The sequence below is a fragment of the Pelophylax lessonae genome (assembly GCF_965119305.1).
Source record: "Pelophylax lessonae genome assembly, chromosome: 4".
In the NCBI taxonomy this organism is placed as follows: domain Eukaryota; kingdom Metazoa; phylum Chordata; class Amphibia; order Anura; family Ranidae; genus Pelophylax; species Pelophylax lessonae.
The window spans coordinates 489,810,541-489,825,474 of NC_138771.1; the positions used below are offsets into that span (position 1 = coordinate 489,810,541).

The following is a 14,934-nucleotide window of genomic DNA, read 5'->3' on the forward strand; positions in this document are numbered from 1 at the left end:
GAATCGTGACAGATTGGTTTCCTCCCACACTCCAAAGACATGCTGGTAGGTTAATTGGATCCTGTATGAAAAATTGGCCCTGCTGTGTATGTATGTGAGTGATGCCTCGTACACACGTACCGATCGTCGGCCGTAAATATTCGGCCGACGACCGATCGGCCGATTGTATGCTTGTTAGTATGATGCTTTCGACAGCCGACAGCGCATTTTCGGCCGAACAGAATCTGTCCTGCAGGCATTAAAATTTTTGTTGGCCAACACCAGAACGGCTGATTGTTCGCCAGTCAGTACAGAATTCGGCCGACAAACAGCAGATTAGCAAGACTGGGCATGCTCAGAAAAGAAAAAACACACGGAAAGTTATTCATCACATGACATCACTTCTGCAGTCGGCTGTTGTTGGCCGACAAAATTCATGTGCAGTCTTTTGCAGTTTTCAGCGGACAGGACAGCCCTGGACAAAAGACGGCCGATCGGTACATGTGTACGAGGCATTAGGGACCTTAGATTGTAAGCTCCTTGAGGGCAGGGACTGATGTGAATGTGCAATGTATATGTAAAGCGCTGTGTAAATTGACTGTGCTATATAAGTACCTGAAATAAAAAAAAAAATATATATATATATACATACATACACACCAGTACATACAGTATATATATATATATATATATATATATATATATATATATATATATACACACACAGATATATATGTGAGCACTGGGACATTCACAGCAGAGATCTCCTATTTCTTCCTGCTATCTCCACCTCTGAGCTGGAGAAGTAGGAAGAGGAGATCTTCAAAGAGAAGCACAGTGATCAGGTGACATCATGTGTTACTAAACTGGCCGTTTCTATTGCAGTGAATGCAAGCTGTTTGTGTACTGAGATGAGAAGAGAAGAATATGTTCTCCACTACTCTTCTCAGTATTTTAAACCTGCAATGCTCTGAGACAAGCCGTGATCATCCAGATCTCGGCTTATCTCAGTTTACTAAACGTACACCTATGCCTTTGGGCCCTTTCACACGGGCGCTCCGTATGTCCGCAAATCATCCTATTTTTTTGCGGATGATTTGCGGACATAATGTAAGTCTATGGCATTGCGGATGTCAGCGGAATACCATCCGCTGACATCCGATTTTCCTCCTGTCAGTTCTGTTCCGTTTTTTGGAACAGAAAAAATCCTATTTTTGTTCCGTTCAAAAAACGGAAAGGAAGGAAAATCGGATGTCAGCGGTGTCATCCGCTGACATCCGCAATCCCCCATAGACTTACATTAGGTCCGCATATCATCCGCAAACGGATGGGATGATATGCGGACCTACGGAGCGGATGACAGAAATGTCATCCGCTCCGTGAAAAAAAAAAAAAAAAGTCCCGCAGCGGACCTTTCAGACGGAAAGCCCGTGTGAAAGAGCCCTTAGTCTTTCAGGGTTTTATTTATTTATTTATTTTTGAGGGTATACAACCTCTTGAACTGACCGCATCAATATCCCAGGAATTTAATTGACTTGATGCTATACTCTGAATAAAAAGTGTTCCTTTAATTTTTGTTGAGCAGTGTATAAACCTAAAAAAAAAAAAAAAAATTCCCATACATCTCTTTTAATGCATTCTATGCATTATGATAAAAAAAAAAAACCTTCTGTGTGCAGCCCCCTCTCGATCTAGTGATGTTGCACAAGAGACTCTGCTCTCTGGGACTCGCCATCCTGATTGGCTGAGAAACAGCCGCCGGCCCCATTGGCTCCCGCTGCTGTCAATCAAAGTCAGCGAGCCAATGAAGACAGAGAGTGGATGGGCTGAGCCATGGCTCCATGTCTGAATAGACACACAGAGCAGTGCCTTGGCTCTGGTGCCCCTAAGGCAAGCTGCTCGCTGTGGGGGCACTCGGCATTAGGGAGGGGTCAGGAGCGCCGGCAAGGGTCCCGAGAAGAGGAGGATCTGGGCTGCTCTGTGCAAAACCACTGCACAGAGGAGGTAAGTTTGACATGTTTGTTATTTTTAACCCCCCAAAAATAAAAACGAGACTTTAGTATCACTTTAAGTGAAGTGCACGCATGGAGTCAGCGCTAGGTGCACGGTGGGACCCCGGCATACCGTTACTAGGAGCGAGGAAGCAATGATACGCTGGAGTGGTGGAGAGGGCAATGGCACTGGCGTGTCCCTCCTAAAAGCACAAGTGACTGTAGTGATGTATATTTACATTGGGAGAGTTTATTAGAGTTCATTTGCCTGTTCAAGTAAAGGTACCCCATGTGTAAGGCAGTTACCCTAACCAAAGTCCCTAACATAGCCCAGAAGAACCCACCCCGGGGCAGGCCTCTTATGTGACCCATAGAGAACATGACGATCACCCTAACCCTGCCCACAAACAGACATGCACCAGCCTTGACAAAGCAACACACCAAGGTAGTGCTTTGCCATGCGTTGTGGTGCACTGCCCTAGTGATGAATGACAGAGCAATGCATTTCCTTACTGGTATGCTAAATGCTGGATGTTATCTGAGTCACTGACTCGGAACAGGAACAGAGATAAAGAATTCTGATACTTTTCTAACACTTACCAGCATGCTTTTTCTGGGCCTCTTACTCAGAAATAATAAAGTAAAACAGCCAGACACCTAGCATTGTGGGAAGCAGCCCAGCAACAGCGGCCCCCATACTTTCCTGACAGATGTATTCTAAATGGTCGTGGAAGCAATGTCCTGCCTTCAACACAGCTGCAGTGTTTTCTGGATAACATCAACAGATAATTGGTTTATTATACTTGTAGCGTGGAGTTTAAGTGATGCTGCCAAGATTCCTGTCTATTTCTGGGTACATGCTCAGCACTGGTGGTTGGTGAAAGAGGAGAGGATTCGTCCTGGCTGAGAGACCTCAGAGAGAAAGTCTCAGTCTGCTGAACAAACACCATATTTTACTGAGCAGTTTTCTGAGACTCATCCTGGGGGTTCTGAGATCTGCACAATGTATATGTGACAAGATGGAGCAAGGAGCAACTCCAACAGTTTAAAACTAGCAAGGAAGATGCCCATGAGAAGGGGCATGGCAGATTTCTCAGTTCTCACCCCAGCCATTAAAACTTTCAGCATTTTAATAAATGCAGAAGACTCTGTTACATCAGTTCACAAATACCCTCTGTGACATGAATGCAGCCACACCAGAACATACACTATATTACCAAAAGTATTGGGACGCCTGCCTTTACATGCACATGAGATTTAATGGCATCCCAGTCTTAGTCCGTAGGCTTCAATATTGAGTTGGCCCACCCTTTGCTGCTATTACAGCTTCAACTCTTCTGGGAAGACTGTCCACAAGGTTTAGGAGTGTGTCTATGGGAATGTTTGACCATTCATCCAGAAGCGCATTTATGAGGTCAGGCCCTTTTTTTGGACGAGAAGGTCTGGCTCGCATTCTCCGCTCTAAGTCATCCCAACGGTGTTCTATCGGGTTGAGGTCAGGACTCTGTGCAGGCCAGTCAAGTTCCTCCAACCCAAAATCACTCATCAATGTCTTTATGGGCCTTGCTTTGTGCACTGGTGTGCAGTAATGTTGGAACAGGAAGGGGCCATCCCAAAACTGTTCCCACAAAGTGGGAACATGAAATTGGCCAAAATGTCTTTGTATGCTGACGCCTTAAGAGTTTCCCTTCACTGGAACTAAAGGACCAAACCCAACCCCTGAAAAACAACCCCACACCATAATCCCCCCTCCAACAAATGATTTGGACCAGTGCACAAAGCAAGGTCCATAAAAACACGGATGAGCGAGTAGGGTGGAGGAACTTGACTGGTCTGCACCTCAATAGAACACATTTGGGAGGAATTAGAGCGGAGACTGCAAGCCAGGTCTTCTCGTCAAACATCAGTGCCTGACCTCATAAATGCACTTCTGGAAGAATGGTCAAATATTCCCATAGACACACTCCTAAACTTTGAGGACAGCCTTCCCAGAAGAGTTGAAGCTGTTATAGCTGCAAAGGGTGGGCCAACTCAATATTGAACCCTACGGACTAAAACTCGGATGCCATTAAAGTTCAGGTGTGTGTAAAGGCAGGCCAACACTTTTGGTAACATAGTTTATACTGCATTAAAACTGATTGCAAGCTTACTGGAAGTGACCCCTATACCTTGGTTAAAGGGTATATTTAGGTATTACTTAAAATGTATCCCCAAATCTCCCTATCCCTCTCTAGACCATGTCCCAGCATTATTATTTATTTATTTTTTTTCCTTGTTCCTATAGCGAAAACAGCTTCTCTTATGCCTTGTAAAATCATTACAGGCATGTTACATTTTTGCAGGTGCTGCTGCTGCGACATCAGTTCTGATTTACATAGACATGCCCCTGGAACTACATTTCCCAAGAGCCCTTTCCCTACACCCAACGTATGTGTGAATGAAGAGAGGGATGAGGATAGGTGGAGTTCTATAGTCCAGCAGCAGGCAGGACTGACAAAACTGCTAGGAGCTCACTGGATTTCTGGCAGGATAAAGTGTCACTAAACCCATATCTTAAAAAAAAGAAATGCTGTATTACATGCTGTTCATACTCACTCAGTCACTACGAGATTTGTTTTCTGTATTCTGAAAAAAAACGGTTGTTCCTGCTGCTCTATATCTCCACCTTCTGACATATCCCCAATTCAGCTAGGGATTTTGCCGCTGTGGTGGCACATGCTCAGTTTTCAGTGAGTTTCTATGCTAAACATTTCCTCCCTCTCACATCTGAGCAGCCCATGTGACTATAGAGTCACACGTGGGCGTATACACAGTGGTAAATTACAGCCCACTCCCTCCCTCCCTCCTCCTCCATGGCCACTAACCAACTAAACACAATGGGGGCAGGATATTACATGTATATTAATGGAGGCTTCACCTCCCTCTTACTCTAAGACACAGGCTGGAGGGGCGTGACACAGCCTGTATCTGGTAAAAATGGATGGAGTGTGGAAGGGTGAGAACCGGCATCAAGTTTCTCTAGTGGTCTATGTGGGAAATTCAAAATCCCCAAAACCTTCTGATTGAGACATCTGTTCCGGTGACAACTGTACCATACACTGGTATGCATTTCTTATAATGAGTGGCCCTGTCGGCCCCTTGCCACTCAACATCCTTCAAATGAAAAATGGAAGAAACCAGGCAGAAAATTGCATCTAATCAGATGCAGTCACTGTTCAGGTATTCTGACAATAGCTGGTGCTGGCTGTCTGAATATGATAGACACAGTGGGAGATTTGTCCACCTTAGTAGTACAGCGTGAATAAAGGAATTTGTAGGCTGAACGAAAAAAATCTAATAGTGCATGGCCAGCTTTGGAAATTATTTCCCTTCAACCTGGACAGATTTTATTTAATTTCCTATTGTGTCTCTGGGACAGGAAGTACAGGGAAATCTCACCAATAGGATACAGACTGAAAAAAAAAAAATATTATGAAAGAGGCTCTAATCAATCCAAACTTCACAACCCCATGCCCCCCCCCCCCCCCAAAAAAATATTTATTTACATTTTTTTTTTTAAAAAATTGGTTTTTAGATACACTTTAGGATACAGTAGAACAGGAGAGATCCAGACTTAAAACAGAGACCTCTGCTTTATATGAACCGTCTCCCCTTATATGCTCTGGTTATCATGCACATAAAGGGACTTAGCCAAAATATGACATAAATACAGTAAAATGTATCCTGGGTTTGAACAGCTGTGTCACACCCAGCCGCACTCCCAATGAATCTGCACTATAAAAATGCTGCTGCAAAACCAAACAGGAAAATTGGACAATAATACTTAGTATTGGGGAGTTCAGCAGAGCCATGATGGCTTTGACACATATTTTCCCCTTTGCTGTTTCATATTTTCAAACACTGTAGGTGACAATCACTTTTTCAGGTCTAATGGCAGCAGCAGGGCCCTATACTTCTAGAAGCTTCCGTCTGGGAAAATTGTATACAGTTGTGCTGTATTTAGGTGCCCCCAGGTTATATGATGTGTTATAGAAGTTAAGCAAATTGACTGTTCCTAAACGTGGATGTAAACACAGGCCAACAGTGATACACACAATGTGGAAAGTGCCAGGAGCTCACCTGAAAGAAGGTCAGGGGACGGAAACTAAAGGTCTAACCAGCAAGCTGGACACGCTGGAGGTAATGCAAAACTGCTGCAAATTCCATCACCAAACAGACAAGTCAGTTGTCACAGCAAAAAGCCAGGAGGTGATGTCCACTCAAAGCCAGGATCAGCAAATGAGAAGCAGCACAAACCCACCAGATGTTATTCGTAGGGGCATTAGAGTGCAAGCCCCTCTGGTTCAGAGACTGATGTGGCTGGCTCAGTGTTCCTTTTACAGCACTGCAGAATATATCAGAGCTATATAAATGTATAATAATAGTGTGTGACTGTGGTGGGACATTAGAGTGTAAGCTCCCTTGGTGCACAGACAGATGTGACTGGCTCAGTGTTCTCTGTACAGCACTACGGAATATGTCAGAGCTATATAAATGTATAATATTAGTGTGTGACTGTGGTGGGACATTAGAGTGTAAGCTCCCTTGGTGCACAGACAGATGTGACTGGCTCAGTGTTCTCTGTACAGCACTACGGAATATGTCAGAGCTATATAAATGTATAATAATAATAGCGTTTGACTGTGGTGGGCTCATTAGAGTGTAAGCTCCTCTGGTGCATGGACAGATATGACCAGCTCAGTGTTCTCTGTACAGCACTATGTAATATGTCAGAGCTTTTAAATGTATAATAATAGTGTGTTACTGTAGTGAAATATTAGTGTAAGATTCTCAAGTGCAGAGATAGCTGTTACTGGCTCAGGGTTCTTTGTACAGCACTATGCAAAGTGTATAATAATAATAATAGGGTATTACTGTTATGAGAATATTAAAGTGTAAGCTCTTCTGTTGCACAGGCTGATGTGGCTGGATCAGTGTTCTCTGTACAGCACTACGGAATATGTCAGAGCTATATAAATGTATAATATTAATAATAGGGTGTTACTGTTATAAGGGCATTAGAGTTTAAGCTCCTCTGCTGCACAGACTGATGTGACTTGCTCAGTGTTCTCTGTACAGCACTATGGAACATGTCAGAGCTATATAAATATTTAACAGTGTGTGGCTGTGGTGGGACATTACAGTGCAAGCTCTTCTGGTGCAAAGATAATATTAGTTGTGTGGTTTATTTGTTGCAGAATTCCTCTATTAATAAATAATATGTATCAATCGGGAAACGCCTTATAAAAACACAGCACCCACAATGCAATATTCACCTTAAAGGCACCAGGTACGTGATCATTATCCCCGTTACTGCAGGGGGCGCCGTTCTCGCAGCCATTCTTACAGTTCTGTTAAAGAAAAAAACAAGAAGTTAGCCGGAAGATGAATTGGAATGCAATGAGCGATATTATTATTACAATTATTGTATTTTGTGACCACATGCCTTATCTGATCGATGTGTACACAGAACATTTATGGAGGTGACGTGATCTCTGATAAGTTCATATTTGCACAATATATTGTTAGATAAACACGAGCCTCACGTGCCAATATAATGTACCGCCAGAGTCACCTTCACATACAACACCGCAGAAGTCTGCGCTTCATTTTTGAACCCTAAAGAATCATTTGCTGCCTCTCCATTCAATCCGAATTTAGAATCTTGACTTTTCCCTGTGATCCTCCCACACACCGCTTTGTCTTTTCCTCGGCTTCATTTAGATTCCACAATACATCATCAAAGATGAACGTCTCGGCATGAGAAAAATGTGACTTTAAATTATAACTTAAAATAGAACTATAGGCAAAGCATTTTTTGTTTCATTTGGGATAGGGGAGGGTTATAACCCCTGTCAGATTTTTTTTTTTCGCCACCTGTGTCCCATTGCGGAGATTTCCCTTCCCTTCCTGACCTATAGCTAAACAGGAAGTGAGAAAAAATCCCTGAAAAATTAGGGGAATTCCTCAGGGACCCCCACGTCACCGGATTCCCATTGGAAGATTTCTCCCCTATTTCTTTTCTGGGGACAACCCAAAATGTGCAATTTCCTTTTTTTTTTTTAAATGATAATGGTAAACAAGACAAATGGAGAGGGTGAGTCTCCCTAATGGGGGTGCAGACAGCAATAAAAACTAGCAGGGGTTCTAATCCCTCTCCACTCTTAAAAAATGTTTTGCCTTTAGTTACACTTTTACCCCGGAGGATTTGGCTGCTCAATGACCAGGCCCTATTTTGCGATTCGGCACTGCATGACTTTAACGGACAATTGCGCGGTCGTGCAAAATTGATGTCCTTTTTTCCCCACAAACAGAGCTTTCTTCTGGTGGTATTTGATCACCTGTGCGATTTTTATTTTTTGCACTATAAACAAAAAAAGAGCGACAATTTTGAAAAAAAAAACAATATTTTTTTACATTCTTTTATGTGACATTCTCAAAAAAATGTAAAAATCAAAATTCTTTAACATTTTAGGCCAATTTGTTTTCTGCTACACATTTTTGGTAAAAAAAATCGCAATAAGCGTATTTTGATTGGCTTGTGCAAAAGTTATTGCGTTTACTTACTACTGGAAAGATTTATGTCATTTTTATTTATTTTTTACTAGTAATGGCGGCGATCTGCCATTTTTTGCAGGACTGCGACATTGCGGCGGACAGATCGGACCCCTAACTGACATTTTTGACACTTTTGGGGGTACCAGTGACATTACTACAGTAATCACTGCTAAAAATATGCACTGTAAAAATGACACTGGCAGGGAAGGGATTAACAGTATGGGTGATCAAGGGGTTAAATGTGTCGCTAGGGGCGTGATTTTAACTGTGGGGGGCGTGGCTTGTGAAGTAATCACAGAGACATGCGATCCTATATAGCAGGATCACATAGCCGCTGTGATCACTTCAGGGAAAATGACAGACGGCTGTGTTTACATCAGCCATCCGTCCTTCTCTGTCAGCGGCGGGAGATTGCGAGTGGCCGGCGGCCATCGGAGCCGCCTGTCACATGCACTGGCTCCCCGGCTGACGAGCAGGAGCGGCTGCCTGCCGCAGTAAATCTGTGTTGGACAGTCGTTAAATGGTTAAGGGCCAGTTCACACCATGGAAACGCAGTTCAGATGCGTTCCAGATGCATTTCTGCATGCACATTGTTAATGTGTTTTTGATACGTTTTTAGTACATTTTTTCATCTCTTTTTTTCTTCACCTTAAATGGGTACATATCCGTTCAGGTGCGTTTTTTGGATGCATTTACATGCATTCCACTGCATTTTTGACACGTTTTTTCATGTTCCAGTACAGTTTAGTGCAGAAAAAATGCAGCATGTTCTACTTTTTTTTTTCTGGAACTGGAACACACTGGAATTGACCACACTGGTGTGAACTATGCCATTGGAAACCATATAACCTACTATCCATGCGTTTCCGATGCAGAAAAAAAACACACTGAACTGCATGTGGTGTCAACTAGCCCTATGGCAAAACTCATTTTTTTATTTCTTTCTTTTTAGTTTTTGATAGATTAGAACACCTGTCTTATATTTTATATGATCTGTGCCTCAATTACGAAGATTCACCCAATGTGTCCTGTTTACCATTATCATTGAGAGTGAAAGTGAAAAAAAATCCCAAATTTTGGGTTATCACCAGAACAGGAAGTATGCAAGCGATTTACAAGCATTTTACATGTGTATTCAAGCCTAAAGTAAGTGGTTATCGATCCAACGATGTTCACGATAACCTTGGTTGTCCCGTGTCTCTCCCTCCTCATTAGCTGAGACAGCAGTGGGAACCCATTGGCTCCCACTGCTGTCAATCACAGCCAATAAGGAGAGAATTGGGGGTGGGGCTGAGCTGTGGCTCTATGGGTTTTATTGACGCATAGAGCAGCGACTTGGGAGCTTGCACGCAGCGGTGCCCCCCAGGGAAAGAGTTTTTTTTTTTTCTGGGGGCACTGCTTGAATGGGGAGGAGCCAGGGACCCAAAAAGAAGATCCGAGCTGCTCTGTGCGGTAAGTATAACATGTTTGTTATTTAAAAATAGAAACAAAAAATTCACTTTAAGCCAAAAGCACTAGGTGGAAGAGATCAGTTTTTGCAAGCTAAAAATGCCTGGACAACAGCTAAAAATGCCTGGAAAAATCCTGAAAAAATGAGCAATTTGTGCGTTTTCAGATGTACCCATTCAAGTTTAAGGGGCCAGAAACATCCAATTCTGCCTCAAAAGTAATTCATGCAGCTTTGAGATCGCCAAGCGTTGAGCTACAGACACCTGACCGCTCGTATGTCGACCTTTACAAATAGACCCCTGAAAGTTTAACTCCAGACAAAACTTCTTTTTGGGTTTTTTTTGGTCAGAGTAGGGGAGGGTTAGAACCCCTGTTGACTGCTATCTGCTTATTACCTGTTGCAGTGACAGGATGAGAAATCTGAAATGGTGATATTGACACCTATACAAAAACCGACAGGGTTCTAGTCTGTCTCTTCTCCGCTAAAAAAGTTGGGATCAAACACGTAGCACCCTCTAGTGTACAGTTTAGAGTGAGGAAATTTTATTTTGACTCACAGTAGCTGTGTGAGTCTGGTATCGGGTCGAGGTTTTGTAGGTCAGGCTGGAGGGCTCTACAAGTCAGGCCTCCAGTACCTCCCCCTGGTTCTAGAAGCTTTTAAAAGTTTCTAGAAGCTAGTGGGAGGAGGCAAAGAGGCCATAATTTGAATTTTTATATGGAATCTGGCCAATTGTCAGGCAATAGACCCGGCAGGGTGGCTGGGTTAGCCCATAAATATTGTGAAGCCCGGCTAGTAGCCAGTATAAAGTGGTTGTAGTCTGGTGGAAGAACAAAGAAAAAAGAGGGCAACCGACTAAGTGCCTATTAGATCAATAGACCTACTGCCACATCCCGAACAATAGAGATACAAAAACAAATAGGAATTCCCCATGGGACTTTAAAGGCAGTAAACAAGTGAAAATAGTATATAAAAAAACTATAAAAATATCATAAACTTTATACTTTTTTATATACTGTTTTCACTTGTTTACTGCCTTTAAAGTCCCATGGGGAATTCCTATTTGTAGTCTGGTGGAAGATGAAGTACTGAGGCTGTGTCATGTAGCCTGGTAAGGGGACTTCAAGGCTGAGGGAACTTATCCTCCAGGCTTGAGCTAAGGAAGAAGGACAGAGGAATCTCCACTACTCTACAATCTCTTCTAGGGGACAACCTGGCTAGCATGGGAGGACCTTGACAGCAGGAGACCTGAATAGCAGTCTTCTCAAAAGCAGCAGGATTCCATGGACACAGGGCTGTCTTTAATATTGATTGGACCCTGGGCAAATATTTTCTTGGGCCCTCCAAAATCCACTTATAACCTATTTGCAGGCAGTGCGGGCTCAAGGGGCAGCTGCTTTGGGCCCCACAACAATGACTGGGCCCAGGGCAGCTGCCCCTTTTGCCCTGTGTTAAAGACGGCCCTGCATGGACAGTGTGAGTACCTCTACACCCCCATGGCCAAAAAAGGGAGAAAGCTGTCAGATGCAGTATATCCAGCAAGCTTTACCAAGAAGCCAGGTGGGCTGGTGTTTCGAAGAGAAGGGACATGGAGCTCATACACAGGGAATTCCTAATGCCATTTTCAGAAAGACTGATCTTGTTCCAGAGGGAATACAGTCGAGGATTTGCTATTTTTGCAGTGTACATAGAGAAGGAAGTTGTCCTATAGTTGTTCAAGTCAAGTTGGGCATCCCATAATTCCTATTCCCCATCCAATCTCCCCCCCCCCAAAAAAAAACAACAAAAACAAGCCCATGGTCTGATTTCTGTCTCTGACCGAAAGTTGGAAAATGCATGTTGCCTGGCTGTGCAGGGATAGATAGATAGATAGATAGATAGATAGATAGATAGATAGATAGATAGATAGATAGATAGATAGATAGATAGATAGATAGATAGATAGATAGATAGATAGATAGATAGATAGATAGATAGATAGATAGATAGATAGATAGATAGATAGATAGATAGATAGATAGATAGATAGATAGATAGATAGATAGATAGATTTTTTTTTTACCTAGATAGGGTAAATTAGCATTGCATGGTATCACTGTAACACTGCAATATACTGGGAATGGTCAAAATCAATAATTCCAGCAACCTCTACAGCTTGTTGAACGTATCATTTTACACACACTATTCTGTTGGGGGGGGGGGGGGGGGATTGTTCCATCCACAAACCGAACTTATTCTATACGTGACCTTGATGCATTATCATGGCGTTCACAGACTGCGCACATTACCAGTTTTAGATGGTAATGGAGACATTATGAATGAAGATCCTTGTAATGATTAACTTTACGTGGACAACACAAACATGGGTTACCAAGCCCCGTCACGGTACATTACACTAAACCAGTTTTACACTCCTGTGAATTTTCTTTCACCCACATTTTACCGTGAAATTATGAGAAAGCCCTTAAGATAAAATAATATACGCAGAGCAAAACAAAGCATTCAACTTCGACCCAAAATTCTTGCAGATTTCATTCCTCATCAATTCTCCATCATGGCTGCAATAAAAAGTTTGCTGATAAAGATATCTGACAATAAATATAATGAATCTCTTAAAACGTTTAGCCTTGGATCTGCTTGAATGATTGTAAACCATAAACAGTACCAAGTTCCCAACACACTTCATTTTACTGTTATATAGAGGAGAGATTAAAAAAAAAAACACTGATGGGAAAGCCAAAATCTTTACTTGTCCCAGGAACAAGAGTTGAGGGAAAACTTCCAATGGAGAAGTCACTGCTGGTAAATGCTGTAAAAGAGGGGATGTATCCTTGCTTTATCAAGATTTATGCTTACTTCCTGTTGCATTTCTGGGACAGGAAGTGAAGGAAGATCTATCCATTTGGGCACACACAGGGAACAGGGATAGCTAGGGACTATGGGAATGAGGGTTGGTGGAGAAAGCAGAGGCTATAGCAACAAGGGGGGTGGGTGGGGAGTATTGGGAATGATGGGAGAGGGGCTATAGAGATTGAGTGGGTAGTGATAGAAGAGGAGGTGAAGGAAATGAGGAGTAAGGATGAAGCAGTAGGTTAGAGGAATTTCCCCTAGAGGTTGCTTTGGGTTCCTTAATCAACGAGCAATTACTGATAGGTTCCTAGTGACACCATCAATCTTTTTAGCTACTGTATCAGTAAGGGGAATTCTTCCCAATGACCACAAATGTAAGGTGAATTCTTCCTACTGACCCTCGTTCTAATATTCACTATATTACCAAAAGTATTGTGACGCCTGCCTTTACACGCACATGAACTTTAATGGCATCCCAGTCTTAGTCCGTAGGATTTAACAATGAGTTGACCCACCCTTTTGCAGCTATAACAGCGTCAACTCTTCTGGGAAGACTGTCCACAAGGTTTAGGAGTGTCTATGGGAATGTTTGACAATTCTTCCAGAAACGCATTCGTGAGGTCAGGCACGGATGGTGGATGAGAAGGTCTGGCTCACAGTCGAGGCCAGTGATGGCGAACCTTGGCACCCCAGATGTTTTTGAACAACGTTTCCCATGATGCTCATGCACTCTACAGTGTAGTTGAGCATCATGGGAAATGTAGTTCCAAAACATCTGGGGTACCAAGGTTCGCCATCACTGGTCTAGGCTCTAATTCATCCCAAAGGTGTTCTATCGGTTTGAGGTCAGGACTCTGTGCAGACCAGTCAAGTTCCTCCACCCAAAACTTGCTCATCCATGTCTTTATTTTAAGACATCCATGTCTTTAAGTCATAGTGGTTTGATAAAGCACACTTAGTTGTGTGAAACCTGTCATCCTTTTGTCCCCTGCATGATGCCTGTTACATCCTGTGCCTTTTTTTTTACGTTATTAATAAATTCTGATTGAATCTTATGGGAAGTGCGACCATTCCTCTATTCTCCTTACATTTGGAATCTGCAGTAGTGGCAGGGTGTGCACCCCAGCAGGACTTTGTTCATTTCAGCCTATGAGAATCACCTGGAGCAGCGCTTTCCGTCTTGTCATAGTGGTTGGGGTTAGTCCATCTGGGGCAGGGAGTACAGGAGTGCCACTTACATGCTCACACCTTGCCCCGGGGCTCAGGTATGTTAAGATGTATCACTCCATAGCAACCAAGACATCCTCACCTCAAACCTGTCTGTCATTTTTCAATTTGAATAGGGAGTAAAGATTTGATGACTTTGTATGAAAAGGAATGAGTTCAAGTGCACTGTTTTGTACAAGAGTGATGATTACTGTATGTGTATAAAATCTGTAAGAAGAAGCATTATAGAAAATGTTGCAATGAATACAGAAATATGATTTGTAGGACATAGAGCAGACAATGCTGGGGCAGAGTTTGGTCCTCAGGGCCCCTAACAAACAATCGGCTCCACAGTCACAGGATGCCATGGGAATAGTGGATCACATAAACAGCCCCCCCCCCCCCCCTTCGTCCTGCCAGAGGGTGAAGGGACAAAATGTATAGAAATTTCTGACATGAATTATGAGGCCAATGTGACGGAGGATCCTATGAGCAGCCAATGGAGGGGGGGGGGGGGGGGGTTAGGGTTATAAATATTAAGGATGTAATATAAAGTCATATGGCCGACATGTAATAATAATACGAGGGATATTGGAGAGCTATGCATTATACCGACACACTGATAATTGTACTTGGGTCTACACTGTATAGATAAAATGATATGCCTGGGTATGACCTCCATAGGGAACAATGGTAGATCTATAGTTCAGATACATCTATATACAGAGCCTGCAGCATTGTTATGATGGAGATTATATAAAATCTGACCTCTATAGGGGACAATGCTGAATCTATAGTTCAGTCTCCAGATACATCTACTGTATATACAGAGTCTGCAGCATCCTATATGATGGGGATTATTTA

General features: G+C 42.8%; 1 protein-coding gene across 2 annotated transcripts in view; it reads right to left on the reverse strand.

Annotated features, from left to right (window-relative positions):
- BCAT1 (branched chain amino acid transaminase 1) overlaps window positions 1–14,934 on the reverse strand; it is a 110,301-nt gene that overhangs the window by 53,431 nt on the left and 41,936 nt on the right. For both annotated transcript variants that reach the window (XM_082256142.1, XM_082256141.1), the window contains exon 2: window positions 7,286–7,360. In XM_082256142.1, coding sequence (XP_082112268.1) covers window positions 7,286–7,360 — 75 coding nt within the window. The remainder of the gene's footprint in view (window positions 1–7,285; window positions 7,361–14,934) is intronic.